Source organism: Lithobates pipiens, unplaced genomic scaffold (genome assembly GCF_037356315.1).
Source record: "Lithobates pipiens isolate NorthernLeopardFrog02 unplaced genomic scaffold, aLitPip1_a1.2 Scaffold_8, whole genome shotgun sequence".
Classification (NCBI taxonomy): domain Eukaryota; kingdom Metazoa; phylum Chordata; class Amphibia; order Anura; family Ranidae; genus Lithobates; species Lithobates pipiens.
Window position 1 is genome coordinate 144,839,961 of NW_027507903.1, and position 24,534 is coordinate 144,864,494.

General features: G+C 42.1%; 1 protein-coding gene across 1 annotated transcript in view; it reads right to left on the reverse strand.

Annotated features, from left to right (window-relative positions):
* The window catches only part of CHCHD3 (coiled-coil-helix-coiled-coil-helix domain containing 3), a 290,963-nt gene that overhangs the window by 61,787 nt on the left and 204,642 nt on the right, over window positions 1–24,534 (reverse strand). The window contains exon 6 of the mRNA XM_077472597.1: window positions 21,564–21,634. Coding sequence (XP_077328723.1) covers window positions 21,564–21,634 — 71 coding nt within the window. The remainder of the gene's footprint in view (window positions 1–21,563; window positions 21,635–24,534) is intronic.

A 24,534-nucleotide genomic window follows, 5' to 3' on the forward strand; every position in this document is an offset into this window, starting at 1 on the left:
CCAGGGGCAGATTACATACTCTGAATGTGTACAAATACAATTTAAATACAGGAGAAAGTGATCTGGTAACTATAGCATTTTGTTATACGTCCCAGATCAATTTCTCTGCATTTTAATAACACAAATGCAGGAGGCAAGTGTAAATGTAGCTGAAACAAAATTCCTCATGTCTTTAAGGAAGAGGCAATAAATGGCTGAAATAGAATATTTATTATTCATCAGGCAGACGGCTTTGTTGCTGTCAGATAAAGGGACAAATATTTAAACATCTACAGGTGTTTGTCTTGGCAAGCTCTGAGCATATGGCACATTAGTTTAATCCGCAATCCAATACAGTTGCACATGAATTAAGAGCTCTTGAAACAGACTTGCCTCATTCTCCCTCACTCAGATTCTTTAACCATCATAATCAATAATAGGTTCTGCTCTGTCGTGGCTAAGAGGAGCAGATGAATGCATGTGCACAGCTGCAGGATAAGTAGCTTTGAAGGGTACAGAAGGACTGCAGAGAATGCATATAAAACCAAGACAAAAATATACTGTTATTACCTTACTGTTTAAAGGGAACACAGTAGATTTATACACACTCTCTTTTTATATTTTCTTTTTTTTTTTTTTTTTTTAGACAGGGTAACATTAAACATTCCATAATAATTTTACATTTTTTGAGTCAGGAGGTTTAAAATCTCTTAAGAAGCTTGCTTGCTAGCTTGCCGCCCACCCACCGTCAAATGGTGCGGCTCTAGTTCTGTGTGGACATCATATGACGCACCAGAATGGCTGTGCAGCGTGACGACCATGGCCATGCCGTGTTGCTAGGACACGGCTCCTTAACCACATGATCAGTTGTGTCCAATCACAAATGCATGTAAATACGAAGTGCTGGTAATCAGCTCTCCTTGCCTCACACTGACAGAGTGTTTTTGGCGAGGAGTGCCGATCAGCGGCATCTCCTCGCAGGGGAGAGCAGTGCAGGTAATCAGGGCACTGGTTACTGTAAAGCACCAGAAGTGCCCATGAGTGGCACAAATCAATGCCCATTACTGGTGCCAGTCAGTGCTGCCTTTTAGTTCCCAACCAGTGGCTGCTCATCAGTGCTGCCCATAAATGTCCATCAGTACCCACCAGGGCCACCTATCAGTGACCACCAGTGCAGCATAATAGTGCCGCCTCATCAGTGCAGCCTATCAGTGCCCCTTCATCAGCACACATCAGTGAAGAAAAAAAAAGCTCTATTTGTGTGAAGAAAATGCTTAATGAATTTGGGTATAGCGTTGCATGACCGTGCAATTATTATTCAAAGTGTGACAGCACTGAAAGGAAGGGGGTGAAAGTGCCCTGTACTGAGGTGGTTAATCAGTACATTTGTTATCCCGAAACTACAATACAAATGTAAAGCATTATATCACTTTTTGTAACTTTAGTAAACGGTTACAGATGCATCTCAAAAAATGTGAAAATCATCAAAAATATAGTTTATTTCAGTAATTCAATTCAAAAAGTGAAACTCATATAGATTCATTAATGATATATTTCAAGCATTTCTTTCTTTTAATTTTGAAAACACAAAATTCAGTATCTTCAAAAATTAGAATATTGTGAAAAAGTGCAATACTGTCACGCTCTAATCCACTAATTAACGCAAAATACCTGTAATGATGATCTCTCAGTCTGGTTCAGTAGGTTACACAATCACGGGGGAAGACTGCTGACTTGACAGTTGTCCAAAAGACAGTCATTGCTGTGTGTCAGTGCTTTATCCAAGCATATTAATGGAAAGTTGAGTGGAAGGAAAAAAATTGTAGTACAAAAAAGGTGCACAAGCAACAGAGATAACCGAAGCCTTGAGAAGATTGTGAAGCAAAGGACATTCAACAATTTGTGGGAGATTCTCAGAGTTGTCTACAGCCAGTGTCAGTGCATCAAGAGCCACCACACACAGATGTATCCAGGACATGGGCTACAACTGTCGCATTTCTTGTGCCAATCCACTCGTGAACCAGAGACACTGTCCGAAGCATCTTACCTGGGCTGAGAAAAAAAAAGACTCAACTGTTGCTCAGTAGTACAAAGACCTCTTTTAGGATGAAAGAACATTTCGCATTTCATTTGGAATTTAAGGCCCCAGGGTCTAAAGGAAGAGTGGAGAGGCATAGAATCCAGGTTGAATGAGGTCCAATGTGAAGTTTTCACAGTCAGTGTTAATTTGGGGAGCCCTGTCATCTGCTGGTGTTGGTCCAAAGTATCAAGTTCAAAGTCAGCATAGCCCTCGAACAGGAAATTCTAGAGCACTTCATGCTTCCCTCTGCTAACCAGCTTTATGGAGATGCCGATTTCATTTGCCAACAGCACTTGGTACCTGCCCACACTGGCAAAAGTACCAATACCTGGTTTAATGATCATGGTATCACTGTGCTTGATTGGCTAGCAAACCTGCCTGACCCAAATCTCAGAGAATCTGTGGGGTATCAAGAGGAAGATGAGAGCCGATATCTAAGCAATTTAGGATTACAGAACACCTCAGCAGTAATGCAGTAATCCATGCAAAAGGAGCTCCGACCAGGTACTGAGTGCATACTGTACATGGACATACTTTTCAGTAAGCCAACATTCCTGTATTAAAAATCCTTTTTTATTGGTCTTCTGTAATATTTTACCTTTCTGAACTGAATTACTGAAATAAATAAACTTTTTGATATTATCATTTTTTGAGATGCACCTGTATTTTTGAAAAGAGACTAGCATGCAAAAAAAAAAAAAAAAACCCAAAAACGGATGATCATTTGTCCGATCATCTCATCGTGTGTACCAGGCATAAGTCTAAGGGCTCATGGCTCATGCACACAAGTAGAAAAAATGTTAAGAGGTGTTTGGTGTCTTTTTTTGCCTCTGAAAGCAGGTCTAGGTTATATAATGTGCTCATGCACATTGTGACGTTTACAGGTGTATTTCAGTGCAGGGTTAAGGGGCATAAAAAGATGCCCCAAACCAAAGAGCTGGGCGATTTTCACAAAAAATAATTCTGCGATTAAAAAAAAAAAAAAAAAAAAAAAACTCAAATCACGATTCAAATATTTTTTTTGTCTTGATGGACACCGCGCCAGTCCTAAGGAGCTGCAGGCAGGAGTCTTTAGGTGAGGCCGCGCCTTCGGCCTAGTCGGCGGCGTCTGGCCTTGTGTACTAGGCCCAAGCTGTGGCCTCGCCTAAAAACCCCTGCCCGCAGCACCGGCGCAGTGTCAGCGCCGGTCCTGGTGAATTTTGAATCGATTTGACCTCTCAACTTGATTCAAGATTTAAATAGATTTTTTCCCCAGCCCTACCCAAACCTGCTTTTAGAGAGAGTTTTGGCACATAATTCATGCCCGTATGCATGTAAACACAGGTTTATGCATGTACATTTATTCTAGTGGCTAGATTAAATGAATATGAGAGACAGAATGAGTTTACACTCATATGTGCATAGAACTGTGGCATTAGAAGCATTTTTCTGCCAACTTCTTGCAGCATATTCGGAGCATTTTTTTCCTATGCCTATGTGAGCTCTAAGACCTTATTCAGCCAAACCATGCCTTTTTTTATTTTACTTTTTATTTTATTTTTAACACCACAGGTTTAAAAAATTAAATATATATATATATATATATATATATATATATATATATATATATATATATATATATATATATATATATATATATATATTAGGGTGCACCACTACTGAATACAGTACTGGGAATAACAGGATTTTCACATTAGAAGAAAGGAGGTATTGGTCTTCAAGGACTATACCTCAAAAAACATTTATAGTTAAAATGCCCAGAATGACAGCACAGATGACAGTATCCATGTCAGTCCAGTAAAAAAGCACATTCTAACAAATCTTTTCTGACTTAACCAGCTATTTTCTTCCTGTCGCAAATGATCAGTAGAAACTTCACTCAGAATGACTGCCTTGGATGATGTCAGCTGCAGCCCCCTTTGCAGCTTGAGCTTTGCAATCATAATAAATGCATAGACTGGAAGTGGGCTTGCAATCAACCCCTATATATATTTTTTTATATTTACCTTTCTCCAACCTCTTCAGGCCTGTCAAGTCATGCAGAGGATTGTCTCTGGATTTTCCCCTGGCAGTGGGCAATGCTTCATGAGACACAGTGTGGCACTGGTATTTTGATGTCATGGCAGCTCTCTTTGTATAATTACACTGTAAGGACAGGGTGCCATGAGGGTGTAGTGAACTCACAGTATGTACTCCGTCTTCTAGATGAAACGAAGGTGGGCATATTTACACTCAAAACATCTTGTGGCAGAAGGAGATTAAAGTGGATTTAAAAACACAAATGAATATAATCACAGTTGAAAAGATACTACCTATACTAAGCATTTGAGCTTAGTTTGGTACCTTTAACCACTTGCCGACCGGCGCACGCCAATGTACGTCGGCAGAATGGCACGGGCAGGCATATTGGCATACAGGTACGTCCATGCCTTCCCCCCCCCCCGGTGCCAGCGGTGGTCAGATTCCATGCAGGAGCGATCCGGGATGAGGGGGCGGCCATTCATTCATGGCCAGCCCCTCACGATCGCTCCTGACGAATGAAATGCTTCCCCTACATCACTTCCTCTCCTGTATTGTAAACACAGGCAGAGGAAGTGATGTAATCTCTCCTTGTGTCGGTCTTTTTCGTTCCGGCACAGAGGAGAGATGATCAGTGAGTTGCACCAACACACTACACTAACAGTAGAACATGCCAGGCACACTTTCACGCCCCCTTCACCCCCTGCACCCCCAGTCACAGTGACACCAATTGCATTTTTTTTTTATTATTATTATTGCATTGGTGTCATTTGTGACTGCAATAACTGTTAGGGCAGTTAGGATTAGCCCCCTTTAGGTCTAGGGTACCCCCCTAACCCCCCCAATAAAGGTTTAACCCTGTGATCACCCCCCGTCGCCAGTGTCACTAATAAGCGATCGTTTTTCTGATCGCTGTATTAGTGTCACAGGTGACGCCAGTTAGGCAGGTAGGTATTTAGGTTCGCCGCAGCTTTTTATAGCGTCAGGGACCCCCATATACTACCGCATAAAGCCCCCTGATTGCCCCCTAGTTAACCCTTTCACCAGTGATCACCATATAACTGTTACAGGTGATGCTGGTTGGTTGGTTATTTTTTTATAGTTTCAGGGCACCCGCCATTGATTACCTAATAAAGGTTTAAACCCCTGATCATCCGGCGGGTGATATAAGTTTGAGGGTCAGATAGGGTCTGCGTCGCCCCAGGCAGCGTCAGGTTAGTGCCAGTACCGCTAACACCCACGCGCAAAGCATACACCTCCCTTAGTAATATAGTATCTGAACAGATCAATATCTGATCTGATCAGATCTATATTAGCATCGCCAGCAGTTTAGGTTTCCCAAAAACGCATTGTTAGCGGGATCAGCCCAGATACCTGCTAGCACCTGCGTTTAGCTCCTCCACCAAGCCCAGCCCACCCAAGTGCAGTATCGATTGATCACTGTCACTTACAAAACACAACACACATAACTGCAGCGTTCACAGAGTCAGGCTTGATCCCTGCGATCGCTAACAGTTTTTTTTTGTAGCATTTTGATACAGTCGCTGACAGCCTAGGTGCTTTTTTACCTGAGTCTCACTAGTGTACCCCTAAATTTAGAGCCCAAAATGGCAAAGCGAAGGTACACTAGTGAAGAGGCCTACACGTTTCTGAGCATGACAGATAGTGAAGAGAAAGTCACTCATCTGTCAGATTCAGGCTCAGGATACAATCCTGTAGAGGACAGCGGCTCCATGACAGATAGCTCTGACGACGGAGATGAGGTCCCTGTTAAGGGCAGGCGTACCCGATCCTGAACTTCTTCTGTTGTTGAGGTGCAAGAATTGCAGGTCCCTCTTATGGAGCAGAGACGTACCTAGAGCCGCTCATCCTTCTGGTGAACTGGCAAGCACCAGCGGCCTAGTACACCTTGGACGTACATCCAGCACTGCAGTAGCACGTGGTGACGTGGCGAGTCCCATAAGTGCAGTTCAAGCTGGCGAGGTGGCAAGCACAAGTAGTGTCCCGCTGCCACCAAGACGAAGACAAAGACAGGCCCGTCGTACCCATAGTGCCCTTCCTGCAGAATTCGCCAATCCTGATTGGGTGCCCACCACTTCTGCAGAAGCCGTACTTCCCCCATTCCCTGGCCAACCTGGCATTAACGTGGAAACAGTTGATTTTACGCCACTTGATTTTTACTCACTGTTTTTCACCGAAGATCTCTATAGATTGTGGACCAAAGCAATTTGTACGCTGGTCAACACATCGCCACTATTCCCCGGTCCGCCCTTGCCAGACATTGGAAACCAATTACGGTTTCCGAATTTAAGATCTTTCTGGGCCTCTCCCTCAACATGGGCATAACCAAAAAGAGTGAGTTGCGGTCCTATTGGTCCACTGACCCAATTCACCATATGCATGTGTTCTCTGCTTCCATGTCCAGGGCATGATACGAGCAGATTTTGCAGGTTCATGCACTTCAGCAACAATGAACTCTGTCGTCCTCGTGGAGACCCTGCAAACGACCTTAGAAAGCCTGAAGGTCGTGCTTGGCTTTCGGGGCCCCGTACGCAGCTAGGCTCCCAAAAAACCCCACACATGTGGTATCCCCATACTCAGGAGAAGCAGCAGAATTTTGGGGTGTCATTTCACATATGCCCATGGCATGTGTGAGCAATATATCATTTAGTGACAACTTTGTGAAAAAAAAAAAAGTTTGTAATTTTCCCGCAACTTGTGGCAAAATATAAAATATTCCATGGACTCAACATGCCTCTCAGCAAATAGCTTGGGGTGTCTACTTTCTAAAATGGGGTCATTTGTGGGGGTTTTGTGCCATCTTGGCATTTTATGGCCTTCAAAACTGTGATAGGTAGTGAGGAGTGAAATTACAAATGTATGCCCTTAGAAATCCTGAAGGCGGTGCTTGTCTTTCGGGGGCCCCGTACGTGACTAGGCTTCCAAAAAGTCGACCACATGTGGTATCCCCGTACTCAGGAGAAGCAGCAGAATGTATTTTGGGGTACAATTCCACATATAACCATGGCATGTGTGAGCAATATATCATTTAGTGACAACTTTGTGTAAAAAAAAAAAAAAAAAAAATTGTCATTATTCAAATCGCTTGAGGCAAAAAAATAAAATATTCAATGGGCTCAACATGCCTCTTACCAATTTCCTTAGGGTGTCTACTTTCCAAAATGGGGTCATTTGGGGGGGTTTTGTACTGCCCTGCCATTTTAGCACCTTAAGAAATGAGATAGGCAGTCAAACTAAAAGCTGCGTAAATTCCAGAATATGTACCTTAGTTTGTAGACGTGACAACTTATTGACTTTTTTTTTTTACCAAAGACATGTGGCTGAATACATTTTGGCCTAAATGTATGACTAAAATTGCGTTTATTGGATTTTTCTAATAAAAAAAAGTAGAAAATATAATTTTTTTTCAAAATTTTCGGTCTTTTTACGTTTATATCGCAAAAAAGAAAAATCGCAGAGTCAGTCAAATATCTTTAAAAGAAAGCTCTATTTGTGGGAAAAAAAAGGACGCAAATTTTGTTTGGGTACAACATTGCATGACCGCGCAATTACCAGTTAAATCAGCGCAGTGCCAAATTGTAAAAAGACCTCTGGTCATTGACCAGCAAAATGGTCCGGTCTGAAAGTGGTTAAGCAATTCCATTCTTCAGAAATCATCCTTGCTCTTCTGAACAGCATAAACCCAACACAAGCAGAAAATTTGTGTCCCTCCCCCCCCCCCCCCCTCGTGAGTGACAGGCTGTGCTGAAAACGAGACCAGAATGAGCCTCTGTGTAATACACTGCAAAAGGGGGAGGGGTTTCTCTCCCTGTGCAATCAGCTGCTGATCCACCGGTGATTTATGACAGACAGATCTCCATCACTTCATTAACCCTGTGCTTACCATCTAAGTCTGACAACTGACTGTCCCAGTTCTTCTAACTTCTGAATTGCTGTTTGCAGAGGTTTAAATGAGAATGTTTCTCGGTCCATATTGTCACTTTAGGCTGCAGGATTCCCTGGATGTTTTAGTATTAGCACCTTCCTACCAGCTTTCTCCTGATTAGCACAGATCCTGTGCTGTAAGCATAGCTCACAATCACTGGCACCTGTGTATTCCCTGGATATACTCAGGAGACATGCCCACATTCACAAAGATAGCTGTGCTGTACTCCTGCTTGTGACATGGCTGGAGGGTGTGTATAACAGGGGGGTTGTATGATATCACATCTCCGCCTATTATTCCCCGGTCCTAAGCCACTCCCACAGACCAGCAGTTTTAGGAGAGGTGAGACAAGCTCAGGGAGCGCTTTTTTTTTTTAAGGTACACTCACAGCTGTATGCATGTTTAACCACTTGACAACTGGGCACTTAAACCCCTCTCGTGACCAGACCAATTTTCAGCTTTCGGTGCTCTCACACTTTGAAGGACAATTAGTCAGTTATGTAATACTGTACCCAAATAATTTTTTTGTCCTTTTTATCATACGAATAGAGCTTTCTTTTGGTGGCATTTGATCACCTCTGGGTTTTTTATTTTTTGCGCTATAAATGAAAAAATAAAAGACTGAACATTTTGGGAAAAAAAAGCATTTTTCTCAGTTTCTGTGATTACATTTTGCAAATTATAAATTTTTCTTCATACATTTTGGCCACAATTTATACTGCTACATATCTTTGGTAAAAAATAACCCAAATTAGTGGATATTTGGTCTGGGTGAAAGTTAGAGAGTCTACAAGCTGTGGTGCAAATCATAAAAAATTGATCACACACGATGTACTGGTGGCCTATCTCATTTCTTGTGATCTGAACAAGCCAGTAAAATACAAATACCCCCCAAATTACCCTTTTTTTTAAACACCATTCCAAGGTGTTTAGTAAGATGCATGGTGAGGTTTTTGATGTTGTAATTTTCTCCCACGATTCTTTGCAAAAGAAAAATTTTTTCCTACAAAATTGTCAATGTAATAGGTTATTTCTCTCACATGGCATGTGTATACCACAAATGACACCCCAAAACACATTCTGCTACTCCTCCTGAATATTACGATACTGCACGTGTGGGACGTTTTCACAGTCTGGGCACAGAGAGGCCCAACTAGCATAGGAGCATAAATTACACATCTAACTTCTTGACTACCTATTACACTTTTGAAGGCCCTGGAGCACCAGGACAATGACACGTGACACTGATGACAGATGGCACTAATACATGGCACTGATGACACGTCACACTGATGAAAGATGGCACTAATATGTGGCACTAATACGATGACACTGATGACAGATGGCACTGATGACACTAATACGTGCCACTGCACTGAAACATGACACGGATGACAGATGGCACTGATACGTGCCACTGATGACAGATGGCACTAATAGGTCGCACTGGTGACACTGATGACATATGGCACTAATGACAGATGGCACTAATACGTGGCACTGATGACATGTGACACTGACAGGTGGCACTGACATCTGCTGTAGGCACTTTATTTTCCCTTTTTTACTCAGCGATGCTGCAGCCGTTCGCACTCCCTCCTCACACGCTGTCTCTGTGTGAGGAGGGAAAGCTGGCGATGAGAGTTGATCTCATGTTTACATATGAGATCATCTCCCATTGGATACTGCGATCGAGCGCTAAATGGCCGCTGTGATTTGCACAGAACTTCCCCAGGGACGTCCTTCTGGCAATTGTAGTTCGCGCTGTAGGCGGGTTTTGTTGTAGAATCTCATATTAGCCAATGTGTTTCATATTATTCATACTGATTTGCATATATTTTATTGATAATATAATTATAATTATTATATAGTAGTGGGATTATCAATATTATTATTCGATAGTAAAGCAATAGTTATTACATTTTCATGAATGTATACTATGTTATTCTAAAATATAGAGAACGTCTTAATTTTTAAATGTTAACTTAAGATGACATCTCTGCTTCTGATATTTTTTATAAGATAGTTTACTGGGTGAAAGTTCATTAGGATACTTCATAGTTTTTAAATTCACTAATTGGAAGAGAGAACTTTTGACAGTAGTTGAAATATAGCTGATAGATAAGCACCGTCAAAGATAAGAAAACAGGTGGTTAAAATAATTAAATAATTAGGTGGAATACGGGAAAGTTATGTACAGAACATTAAATTAAGTTTGACAGGGTCAAATAAAGGTCTACTTGAGCCCTCATTAAAACTGTTAAAATACATTGAATTCGAAGTACACTCATGTGTATGTATATGTATATATAATAATAATATTTAACACGTAATTGGCTTGTGTAAAAAAAAAAAAAAAAAAATTATATATATATATATATATATATATATATATATATATATATATATATATATAAAGTAATACAGTACCTTATGTATACATACAATCAGGATTGTATAGTGAAAAACATAACACATCTGGTGGGGTTATTAAAAGTTCATTCTTCCAGAGTCGTAAATCTGTTATTCTTAACCACTACAATACAGGGCACTTTCACCCCCTTCCTTCCCAGCCCAATTTTCAGCTTTCAGCGCTCTAGCGCTTTCACTGACAATTGCGCGGTCATGCTACACTGTACCCAAATGAAATTGTTATCATTTTGTTCGCACAAATAGAGCTTTATTTTGGTGGTATTTATTCACGACTCCGTTTTTTTTTTTTTTTTTTGCGATATAAGCGGAAAAATAGTGTAAATTTGGAAAAAAAACAATATTTTCTTTTTTCTATTTGAAAAGAAATCCAATAAAATCTAATTTTGTCATAAATTTAAGCCAAAATGTATTCTGCTACATGTTTTTGGTAAAAAAAAATCCGTTAAGTGTATAATAATTGGTTTGTGTGATCACGGACATATGTACGCAAATGATCATGTACATATGTGTGCAGGTGATCACGTACATATGTGTGCAGATAATCATTGGGACATGTGATTTTAGTGGGACATATGTGGGGGACATGTTTTTATTATTAGGGACATGTGTTTTTATTATTTGGGGACATGTATGTTTTGGGGACATGTGTGTTTTGGGGACATATGTGGGGACTGTGTTTGTACTGTGTGGTGTGTTGTGTGTTTACACTACACTGATGATCAGTGAGTAAAAAGCTGTAAAAAGCAGCCCATACTCACTGATCATCAGCCGGCTGCAGCGTTCTGCTCTCCTCTCCTCAGCGGTGACTTCCGTGTGAGGAGAGCCGATTGCCTAGCAACCGGCTGTTTGTTTACATCACATGACGGCCGTGATTGGACACGGCCGTCATGTGATCAGGAGGGCCAATCACAGAGCCCTCCTGCCGATCTGAGATGTGCCGTGTCCGGGTGACACGAGCACATCGGGATCGCGCCGCTGCGCGGGCGCGCTCGCGCGCGATCCCGCTACTCCTGAAGGACGTTCCTGAACGTCCTATCAGGAGTAGACGGCTCCCACCCGGCCGTATATATGCATTGGCCGGGTGGGAAGTGGTTAAAGATAGTTAAACCTTATCAAGATGAAGAGGGTTGGATTTAACACAGCTGAGTGCCAGACGGTCTGTACACAGGTGTCTTTAATTGGACAAAAGCAGTTATAAATCATTTTTAATGAACATATAGGAATTCTGGGAGTAATTAACTTTATCTGGTTTTTAGAACAGGTGTCAGATTTATGGTTGGTTACATTGATGTAGATCTTAGCGACCAACCATATCTAGGAAAGATGGCTGAGATAGGCTTATAAAAGGGTATATAAATGCAAGCTCTACAATTGTTAGTCAGTCAGACAAGTCAGATAGGAGCTTATAAGGCTGAACTCTGTGTATGCAGCCCTATTGCAAGGGTCATAGAGGTCAGAACCAATGGGCAAATATCTGTCTGAAACTTGTCTCCTCGTACGAGTCAGAGAAGACTTCTTAACTTGTTCTAGAGAGTGTGGTTCCAGGTGAATTTCCCTCACAAACTTGGTCGAGCTGGAACCCAGAACTCTGTGAGGGGACTGGACCACTGGTCGACCAGCTGGTCCCGATCAGGTGACGGGTTCCCAAGAATTGGCAGAAAAGACCAATTCTTGTTCAAGGTGAGAACAATTCACAATTGTTTCAATTTGGTTAGGGAATAAGAATACCTATATCTAATATGCTTGCATTGTAAGAAACTGTATAAATTAGACCTGTATGTTGTAATACTTTGAACATAAACCTGTATGTTATCAGCTGTTAATAAACCTGCATTGCTTAAGTTCAGCCTGGTTCAATTACAATTCTACTTCAGTTTACATCTACTTGAATGAAGGGCAACACAGGAGAGGATGTGAGTAAAGTAGCCAAATATTTTTATATTAATATTACTAACAGTAATTAGGGCTCCTTAAGTCTGGGGGAACGAGCCAGCCTGAAGCTGACTGTAGTAAAAATCCAAACAAATAAAACCAAAAAAAAACAAAACAAAACATAATTTTAATGTTCGATAGAGATTGGTTCAGAGGACGCCCAGGCTCATCTCTAGCAAGGTATTAAAGTGGAAGCAGCCTGCTGGGTGGACTTAAGGACTGATGAGAATGAAGGTCATTACCAATTCTCAGGTGGCTGGCACACGTCTTGTATAATTTATTTAAAAAATGTGTGGTTAATATACTATAAAGAAATTAGAAGGGCTCATTCACATTATATGCATTGGATTACCTTGCTCAATGCAGTCCTAATGTATAACCACTTCAGCTCCGGACCAATAAATACCTTAAGGACCAGAGGTCTTTTTGCAATTTCGCACTGCGCTGCTTTAACTGGTAATTGCGCGGTCATGCAATATTGCACCCAAACGAAATTTGCGTCCTTTTCTTCCCACAAATAGAGCTTTCTTTTGATGGTATTTGATTGCCTCTGCGATTTTTTTTTTTTGCGATATAAATGGAAAAAGAGCGAAAATTTCGAAAAAAAAATATATTTTCTTCTTTTTGTTATAAGAAAAATCGAATAAACTAAATTTTAGTCATACATTGAGGGCAAAATTTATTCAGCCACATGTCTTTAGTAAAAAAAATGTCAATAAGCGTATATTTTTTGGTTTGCGCAAAAGTTATAGCGTCTACAAACTAGAGTACATTTTCTGGAATTTACACAGCTTTTAATTTATGACTGCCGATCTCATTTCTTGAGGTGCTAAAATGGCAGGGCAGTACAAATCCCCCCCAAATGACCCCATTTTGGAAAGTAGACACCCCAAGGAAATTGCTGATGGGTATGTTGAGCCCATTGAATATTTATTTTTTTTGTCCTAAGGGATTGAATAATGACAAAAAAAAAAAAAAAATTTTTTTTTTACAAAAAGTTGTCACTAAATGATATATTGCTCACACATGCCATGGTTATATGTGGAATTGCACCCCAAAATATATTCCGCTACTTCTCCCGAGTATGGGGATACCACATGTGTGGGACTTTTTGGGAGTCTAGTCGCGCACGGCACCCCGAAAACCAATCACCACCTTCAAGATTTCTAAGGGTGCAAATTTTTGATTTAACTCCTCACTACCTATCACAGTTTCGAAGGCCATAAAATGCCAAAATAGCACAAAACCCCCCAAAATGACCCCATTTTGGAAAGTAGACACCCCAAGCTATTTACTGAGAGGCATGTTGAGTCCATGGAATATTTTATATTTTGCCACAAGTTGCGGGAATATTACAAACTTTTTTTTTTTTTTGCACCAAGTTGTCACTAAATGATATATTGCTCACACATGCTATGGGCATATGTGAAATGACACCCCAAAATACATTCTGCTGCTTCTCCTGAGTACGGGGATACCACATGTGTGGGACTTTTTGGGAGTCTAGTCGCGCACGGCACCCCGAAAACCAATCACCACCTTCAGGATTTCTAAGGGTGCAAATTTTTGATTTAACTCCTCACTACCTATCACAGTTTCGAAGTCCATAAAATGCCAAAATAGCACAAAACCCCCCCAAATGACCCCATTTTGGAAAGTAGACACCCCAAGCTATTTACTGAGAGGCATGTTGAGTCCATGGAATATTTTATATTTTGCCAAAAGTTGCGGGAATATTACAAACTTTTTTTTTTTTGCACAAAGTTGTCACTAAATGATATATTGCTCACACATGCTATGGGCAGAAGTCAAATTACACCCCAAAATAAATTCTGCTGCTTCTCCCGAGTACGGGGATACCACATGTGGGGGACTTTTTGGGAGCCTAGCCACGTACGGGACCCCGAAAACCAAGCACTGCCTTCCGGATTTGAATATAAAATGCTACCAAAAAACCTGTTAGCGATGGCAGGGATCAGGCCTGACTCTGCGATCGCTGCAGTTATGTGTTTAGTGTTTTGTAAGTGACAGTGATCGATCGATACTGCACTTGGGTGGGCTGGGCAGAGGGGCAAAACGCAGGTGCCAGCAGGTATTTGGGCTGATCCCGCTAACAATGCGTTTTTTTGGAACCCTAAACTGCTGGGGACGCTAGTATAGATCTGATCAGATCAGATATTGATCTGTTCAGATTCTATACCACTACGGGAGGTGTATGCTTTGCGTGTGGGTGTTAGCGGTACTGGCACTAACCTAGCGCTGCCTGGGGCGACGCAGACCCTGACCCTAAAACCTAATTGATATCACCCGCCGGGTGATCAGGGGGTTAAACCTTTATTGGGTAATAAATGGTGGGTGCCCTGATGCTATAAAAAACAAACTAACCAGAGTCACCCGTAACACTTATACGGTGATCAGTGGTGAAAGGGTTAACTAGGAGCAATCAGGGGGTTCAAATTTTTATTAGGTAGTATATGGGGGTCCCTGGCGCTATATAAAAACCTGACGGGGAACCTAAATAACTAACTGGCTAACCAGCGTCACCAGTGACACTTATACTGTGATCGCTGGTGAAAGGGGGTGAAAGGGTTAACTAGCAGCAATCAGGGGGTTAAAACCATTATTGGGTAGTATATCGGGGTACCTAGCGCTATAAAAACCTGGCGGTGAACCTAAAAAAATAACTAGCTACCTAGCGACACTAGCGACACTGATGCAGCGTTCAGAAAAATTATCGCTTAGTGACACTGGCAAAAGGGGGTGAAAGGGTTAACTAGCGGAAATCAGGGGGTTAAAACCATTATTGGGTAGTATATCGGGGTACCTAGCGCTATAAAAACCTGGCGGTGAACCTAAAAAAATAACTAGCTACCTAGCGACACTAATGCAGCGATCAGAAAAACGATCGCTTAGTGACACTGGCAAAAGGGGGTGAAAGGGTTAACTAGCGGCAATCAGGGGGTTAAACCCATTATTGGGTAGTATATCGGGGAACCTAGCGATATAAAAACCTGGCGGTGAACCTAAAAAAATAACTAGCTACCTAGCGACACATGCAGCGATCAGAAAAATGATCGCTTAGTGACACTGGCAAAAGGGGGTGAAAGGGTTAACTCTAGGGGCAATCAGGGGGTTAAATCTTTATTGGGGGGTGATAGGGGGCTACCCTGGACCTAACACTAACTGTCCTGACAGTTTTTACTGTCACAACTGACACTGAATGCATTGATCAGTAAAGAAATGATCAATGCAATCAGTGACACTGTGACTGGGGGGGGAGGGGGGGCGGGGGGGGATCGGGGGGCGATCGGGGGGGGGGATCGGGGGGGGTTTGTGTGCCTGTGTGTACCTACATGTCAGTGTAGTGTTGGTGCACACTTACTTTTACTCTTCTCCTCGTAGTCCGGTCAAAAAGACCGCCCCGAGGAGAATGACATCACTTCCTCCTTCCTGTGTAAACAATACACAGGGGAGGAAGCTTCTCATTGGCCAGGAGCGATCCAGAGGGGGTGGCCGAAAACCAACGGCCATCCCCTCATCACGGAGCGCTCCTGGACCGAATCGGACCGCCGTAACCAGCGGGAGGGGGTCCGATCGGACCCCCCACCCGCTGGAAGGCAATCACGTAGATGTACGTGATTCTGCCTGCCTGTGCCATTGTGCTGACGTACATTGGCAATACGGCGGTCCTGAAGTGGATAAACACTGTAGATCTGGTACATAAAACTATTAATGTTATTTAGGCCCCTTTCACACTTGTGTGACTTCAAAGTCACGCAGTTTTGACAAAACAGTCGTATAACTGTTGATGCGACTTTGCCCTGCATCTTGAAGTCCAACTTCAATGATCAAGGATCTGACTTTGATCCCAACAATACCAAGCACTGGCTGGTATGAATCTTTAGGGGGGAATTCCACGCACAATGTAAAAAAAAACAGCATGGGTCCGCCCTCCAAGAGCATACCAGGCCCTTCTGTCTGGCATGGATTTTAAGGGGAACCCCGACACTGAGAAAAAAGTGTGGGTGCCCCCCAATCCATGCCAGACCCTTATCTGAGTGCACAACAAGTCAGGAAAGGGGGTGGGGATAAGCGAGCACCCTCCCTCCTGAACTGTATGCACTCAACATGGGGGGGTGGGTGCATTGGAGCGGGGCTCTGCGCCCCCCATCCCCAAAGCACCTTGTCCCCATGTTGATGAGGACAAGGACTTCTTCCAAAAAACCCTGGTCGTTAGTTGTTGGGGTCTGCGGGCGGGGAGCTTATCGGAATCCAGAAGCCCCCTTTCACAAGGGAGCTCCCAGAATCCGGCCTCCCACCCGTACATTGTACCCTTACCCATCTACCTAAAAAAAAAAAAAACATCAAAAATAAAACAGTACACATTTTTTAAAGCAATTTATTAGGCAGCTCTGGGGTCTCTTCTGACTTCTCTCCTGTCCAGCACTTCTGCCTCCTCCGCTGAAGTCTTCTAGCCCTCTCCGGTTCTTCTCCCTCTGTCCGCTATCTTCTGACTCTGCTGGGGCTTCTCCGTTATCTTCTCGCGCTTTTGCCAAGTCCTCTCCCAATGTTGACTCAACGCTCTCTCTCGCTCTAATGCCGGGTGAGCCACTACTTATATTGGTATGGGGCGGGGTCACTGTGTGATGTCACACGGAGGTCCACCCTGCAGGACACCATCCGGGGCATGATGGGTGGTGACGTCATAAGGGGTGGGCCTCCGGTGACCCCGTCCCATATAGGTAGTGGCACACTGCGCAACCGGCATTAGAGCACGAGAGAACACTGAGTCAACACTGCAAGAACAACAGAGGAGAAGACAGCAGAGAAGACCCAGCAAAACAGTGAGAAGATCCAGCAGAGGCAGAAGACAGCGGACAGAAGAAGAACTGGAGAGGGCTAGAAGTTGGGAAGAAGACCTTGTCCTCATCAACATGAGGACAAGGTGCTCTGGGGTGGGGGGATGCAGGGACCCCCTGGCTCAAAGCACCCACTCCCCCATGTTGAGGGAATGTGGCCTGGTATGGTTCAGAAGGGGGGGGGGGGGGGAGTGCTCGTTCGTCCCCACCCCTCTTCCTGACATGCTGGGCTGTGTGCTCGGATAAGGGTCTGGTATGGATTTTGGGGGTACCCCATGCCATTTTGTCTGCGTGGGGGTTCCCCTTAAAAACCATAACGGACTGAAGGGACTGGTATGCTCTTGGAGGGGGAACCCATGCCGTTTGGGGGTTTTTTTGCCGTGGAGTTCCTCTTCCCCAGAACATGCCAAAGTTGGATAAGTTAAGACTGCAATCCGACTTTGAACCGACTTCAGTGATATTCAATGGGCTGAAGTAGGATCAAAGTCGGACCAAAGCAGTGCAGGCACGACTTGAAGTTGTACAAATATGAATGGTAGTCATTGAAAAACAAAGGGAACAACTTGTACGACTTTGCAGTCCCAAATTGTAGGACAAGTTGTACAAGTGTGAAAGGGGTCCTAGAAAGAGAACACTGATTGTTGTAGGTACATAAAATCCAGTTGATGCATTTCACAGCACTGCAGTGACAGCATAATCATCACTTACTCTCCTGTTCCTGAAATGATACAAGAAACTAAAAATAAAAGGGGAAACAATCTTAAGGCAAAATTATATCTGCTGGTTAATTATAGTGATTATAGCACAGTAATAAAGCCATTATACTTTGACTTGGATGACCGTGGGGAATACAAAGTTACTGTAGCATCTGCTTCTTTTCCTGCTACCATTCCTTTAATTACAAAGGGTAGGAAAGCTAATACAAATGTAGAAATGTAATTAGTTTGTAAAAGCCTAAATCCTTGCCCAAAGCCATGTTCTTCCTGTAATATCACATTCTCCTCTTCTTGTGTAAACTTTTCATTAAAAAAAGGAGACATCTTCATAATCTAATAAAATGGTTATAATACAACTGCTTGAAATATTATTCTTGCATTAAAAACAGTAACGTTTTAGTAATGTTATTTTAATGCAATTTGCACAACTCAGGAGCCCCCTGAACCTGATCTTTTAGAGTGTGATCAATGTGAATAACCACCCTACAGAGATAAAGCATTTGATCATTGGGCACTTGATCAATATTTCTTAAGGCTCGGCATAGATACAGCATTTGTCAGAAGTTTATTTATTTGTGGCAAAAACAAACTTCTTTAACAACATTCTGAACAAGTGTAAACCTGTATTTAAAGGCAGTGCAACATAAATGCTTATCCATACACAGGATACCAGCTTCCAACAACCCCTCATTATTTACAATACCTCTAAAAAGAAGTTATTACCAACTACAAGTATTACTGCGCCCAAAAATAAAAATGTCATATAATGTAGCTTACCAATCCATATATGTGGAAACTACATTGGTTTCCATTTTTAGTCTTAAGCCTCATACACAATCTGAATATCGTAAAAAAATAAAAATAAAATAAAATAAACGCTTTTCAAACGATCGTACAATAATCTGATTGCTGTACACAGCTTTTGTCCCAAAATTTCCGAAGGGACAAACACAAAATGTTTTCAATACTAGATTGTTTTGTTTTTACTTAATCCATACAGTTTTTGTCCAAAAATACAATACAAATACATTACATCACGTTCGAATTATTATCCTGTCGTACAAGAATTTTTGCACAGCGTTTTCAATATGGAGACTACCATGCAAAAAAAAAAAACGGATGATTATTCATCCGATAATCTCATTATGCACCCTAGGCTTAAGAATAATTTTAGCAAGTAGAAAAAAATAGATGTTGCTCTTGCTAGAAATGCAGAGTTCTTCACTTCATAAGAGCTGAAAAGGCAGCAAAAACATTGTAATCTTTCTTTTGTAAATTAATAATTCCCTCAACTACCAAATAATAGAGATGGACAAAGGCAGACATCTTGAAGTGTGTGACAACTATGGCTGTACTACATAGACACAGTGGAGATGCAAGTGTAGCCAAGAAGGAAAAGGAAGTGTTATTATCAAGGATTACTGGGTGAAAATAAAAGGAAACCGCATGAAAAATAAAACAAATTCAGCCACTGCATCTAAGGACTGGCAAGCTGCAACACGTTATCTTTGGATATAGATAGACTTTAAAGAGACAAAGTCACTAAACAACAAATGTAAACAATCAATCAAAGCATATAAAACTACACTTCCCAGCAAGACTGTTCAACAGAAGCTACTTGGTAGACCAGCTTCTGTATAACAGAGGAGTATATTTTGGTACGCATGTATCCGGCTTTACCATTACCTACACAGATGACCGTCACTCTCTTGCAGAGCTAGAGCTGCCGCTGGAGTCTTTTACATGCGAGACTGCTGAGTGTACCAGACTGATGGTCTCCCTGCTGCACACTATGTGCCCACCACAGCTGCATCAACAGCCTGTTTCTAAAGCTCTGAACAAACACACCAATGAAGTAAAACCCAAGAATGGGGGGTGTAATATACCACTCCCTGAAATTATACCTTTGAGGTCGATACAAGCCTATGCTCAAATATAAACTCTTTAAAGCGGTATTAAACCCACAAAAGTTGGGACATGGCCATGATTACCATGGTGTGAGCATCCCCCCTTCTTTCAATAACCCTCTGTAATTGGGTAGACCAGTTGCTGGAGTCCTGGGAGAGGACTGCTGTCCCATTCTTAACTAATATAAGATTCTAATTTATCAACTGCCCTGGGTCTCCTTTGTCGTATTTTTCGTTTCAAGATGCACCAAATATTTTCACTTGGTGAACAATGTGGCCTGCAGGAAGGCCAGTTAAGCACCTGGACGTTTTTACTACAAATCCATGCTGTTGTCAAAGATTTACATTACACAGCAGGTGACTGGTTGCTGGGCGATCCTAGCAACCAATCGCCAGCCTGTTAAACTGAAAAGTTAACCAGCAGTTCCCGCCTCCATTCAGCCCTTCGATATCAATCTCTGCTCTGCTCGCTGTACACCTGTAAGGTAGGAGAGTTCTACTTACACAGTGTGTGTGGGGGGGGGGGGGGTCGACAACAGGCAGAGGACACTATGGGGGGGGGGGGCGGGACAGAGGACACTACAGTGAAGGGGGGGGGGGGGTGCAGGCACGCCATGCTGGCTGACAGGACTCCTCTTCTCCCCTGGGAACAGAAACCCCATCTCCAGACCATGCTGGCTGGCGTCACGCATCCTTATTAGCAGGTGAATGCGGCATTCACATACATTGAATCGGGCCCTTAAGTGGAAAAAAGTTGCTGACCCTGCTATAGATGATATAATACATTTAAAGTCTTTTCAATTTTAGTGTGAGGAACATTATTCTGAAATTGTTTGAAAATGCTGTCCATCTCTAATTCTGAGACTCTCTGGAATGCATTTTTTTTTTATACTCAATCATGTTACTGACCTGTTGCCAATTAACCTAATTAGTTGTAAAAGATCTTCAAACTCTTCCTTAGGCCCCTTTCACAATGGGGCAGAGCAGGCGGCAGCGGTAAAGCGGTGCTATCTTTAGCGCCAATTTACCGTCGTTTTAGCGGCGCTATTCTGCCATTAGCGGGGAGGTTTTAACCCCCGCTAGATGCTGAAAAAGGGTTAAAACTGCCCGCAAAGCGCTGCTGCTTTGCCGGCGGTATAGCCATGCTGCCCCATTGATTTCAATGGGTAGGAGCGGTGAATACACAAGATGCTGCTAGCAGGTCTTTTTTTTACCGTCCTGCTAGTGCATCGATCCAGTGTGAAAGCCCTCCGCCTTTCACACTGGAGTGAAAGGAGCGCTAAAAATAGGGCCTGTATAGCGCCTGAAAAACACTTCAGTGTGAAAGGGGCCTAAGTAGTACCAGTTCGTTTGCCAGCTTTTTGTCGTCATGTCCCAAATGTGGCTGCCATCAATTTCAAAATGATCTTATATTTTTCTTAAAATGGTAGTTTCTCAGTTTAAACATTTGACATGTTTCTATTCTGAATAAAATATGGGTTTAGTAGATTTGCAAATCATTGCATTCTGTTTATGTAGATTTCAAAAAGCATCCAAACTTTTTTTTGGAGTTGGGGTTGTAGCACATTAAAGCGATTTATTTTTTTTGATTAAAAAAGAAAAGAAAAGAAGAAGAACAAAAAGCCCTGCTAACCAGTAAATAAGTTACACATATTAGATGAAATTACATACGAAGACATCATGATAACCTACTTGAATCGTGCCTCCACAGTGTTTGCAGCTTCCTGGTATTGATCAGTGGTAACTTTATAAAATTGCGCACTCTGTGAAAAGACAAACATGAGACTCAATAAAATGCTGTAGTAACAATTACCATTGTAACGTTGCTTCACATTATTTTTTTAATCAAACCTGTCGGGAATTTTATCATTTTAAAATTAGTAAATCACAACAATGTGCTTACAATTATACACCCCCCTTTCTGTGCTCCATTTATTCTGGTTTGGCTTTATTACTAGGGGCTTGAAGTCCTATCTAACTGCTTCCTCGGTTAAAGAATCTTAATGATTAGTATGAGCTCTCATTTGACTGGAATAGAGAAGGGGCTTACGCCAAAAGACAGGGAAATACAAGAAAAATAAGATGTACTGAGGTGAAGAGAAGAGGAATAAATGTTATGTGGTGCCTGCTGTTAAGCAGTAATTTTACAAGTTTTCAAACGAATGTCAAGTTCACTTTGAAGGAGTTTGGTGGCAATAAGCATGTTCCAAGTAAAGAACAAACTCAAATAGAGAAACAGTTACAAATTCTAGACATATCTTAGGCACTCGGAACTAGTGCTAAAACAGAAGATAGCTAAAATGTGCACATTAACAATAAAAAAAAGTGCATATGCATGCATTTCATACATATATTAAACAAGCAAATTCTGATTCCAAGGCCCCTAAGGTCTGTCCTATTGTATGTATTATTTACACTCAGTCTATGATACTACCTGTGACTGTAAAATGACTTTTTTGAGCCAAAGGCTGCAGAGTTTTTTATCAAAAGAGCTCATAAGAGAACTCTTTTTCTTCATCTGGCATGTCCAGTAATATTACAGCACGTTTGAGTTTGTACAATAAAAATAACATGAAAATGGGTAAGCAGAGATACTCAGCTATTGCTGAAGGTGCAACTAGCATTACAAATAAAAAAACTCAAAATAATCCATATATCTTAAAGGCCATAGGACCAGATTTGTTGAGATTTTACATTTTTACACCAATGGCCAACAGTGAAATCGCCCAATTTTTTTTTTAAAAACACAGATCCTCCCACCCTCCATCAGGGTGTCATTAACCACTTGCTTACTGGGCACTTAAACACCCTTCCTGCCCAGACCAATTTTCAGCTTTCGGTGCTCTCACAATTTGAATGACAATTACTCAGTCATGCAACACTGTACCCAAATTAATTTTTTGTCCTTTTTTTCCCACAAATAGAGCTTTCTTTTGGTGGTATTTGATCACCTCTGGGGTTTTTATTTTTTGCGCTATAAATGAAAAAAGACCGAAAATTTTGAAAAAAAAAAAACGCACAATTCTTTGTTTCTGTGACAGAATTATGCAAATTATTAATTTTTCTTCATAAATTTTGGCCACAATTTATACTGCTACATATCTTTGGTAAAAATAACCCAAATTAGTGGATATTATTTGGTCTTTGTGAAAGTTAGAGTCTACAAGGTGTGGTGCGAATCGCACAAAATTGATCACATCTGATGTACTGGTGGCCTATCTCGCTTCTTGTGACCCGAACAAGTCAGGAAAGTACAAATACCCCCCAAATGACCCCTTTTTGGAAAGTAGACATTGCAAGGTATTTAGTAAGAGGCATCGTGAGCTTTTTGATGTTGTCATTTTTTTCCCACAATTCTTTGCAAAATTAAGATTTTTCATTTTTCTCCACAAAATTGTCATTGTAATAGGTTATTTCTCTCACGTGGCATGTGTATACCACAAATGACATCCCCCCAAAAATTCTGCTACTCCTCCTGAGTATTACAATACCACATGTGTGGGACTTTTTCACAGCCTGGCCACATTGAGAGGCCCAACATGCAGGTAGCGCCATCATGTGTTCTAGGAACATAAATTACACATCTAACTTGTTGACTATTTATTACACTTTTGAAGCACCAGGACAATGACACGTGACACTGATGACAGATGGAACTGATACGTGGCAATGACGACACTTATACGTGGCACTGATGACAGATGGCACTAATATGTGGCACTGATGACAGATGGCACTAATGACACGTGGCACTGATGACATGTGGCACTAATACGTGGCACTAATACATGGCACTGATGACGCGTGACACTGATGACAGATGGCACTGATAAGTGGCATTGATGACACGTGACACTGACAACAGATGGCACGTGACACTGACAGGTGGCACTGATGACAAATGGCACTGATGACAGATGGCACTAATACGTGGCACTGATGACAGATGGCACTATGTGGCACTGATGACAGATGGCACTTATACGTGGCACTGGGGACAAATGGCACTGACAACAGGTGGCACTGGGGGCAGGTAGCACTGGGGCGGATGGCACTGCTGGGGGAGGATGGCACTTTTTTTTTTATAGTTTTTTTTTTTTTACTCGAGGCAGAACGGCTGCCGCTGCAGCCGTTCATCTCTCCCCTCTCACACTGTCTGTGTGAGGAGGGAGAGCGGCGCCGAGAGATGATCTCATATGTTTACATATGAGATCATTTCCCATTGGACACACCGATCACGCTGTAAACGGCCACTGTGATTGGCCATTTACAGCGATCTGTGTTTGCCTGTCCCCAGGGGACACGGCGAACACAGAACTTCCGCGATGCGCGCCCGCGGCGGCGCGCATTGCGGAAGTAAACATCAGGACGTCCAGGGATGGCCACCCGGACGAACGCGCCTGCTCTACGGCCGTCATTCGGCTATAGGGCGGGCGCGAGGTGGTTAAGCATAATAAGTATTTGACCAGTACATACTAATGCCACAAATGGATATTACGGCTTAACCCCTTTGAGAATAAGGGTGAAATAACTTTGCAACTTTGACATGCATTTGTAAAACGGTACATATCATCACAACTACTTTGGGCATCCAGGTGGATTACACCTTGTTTGTTTGTTTTTTCAGAACAAATTGGGCTTTCATTTGGTACTAAATGGTAAT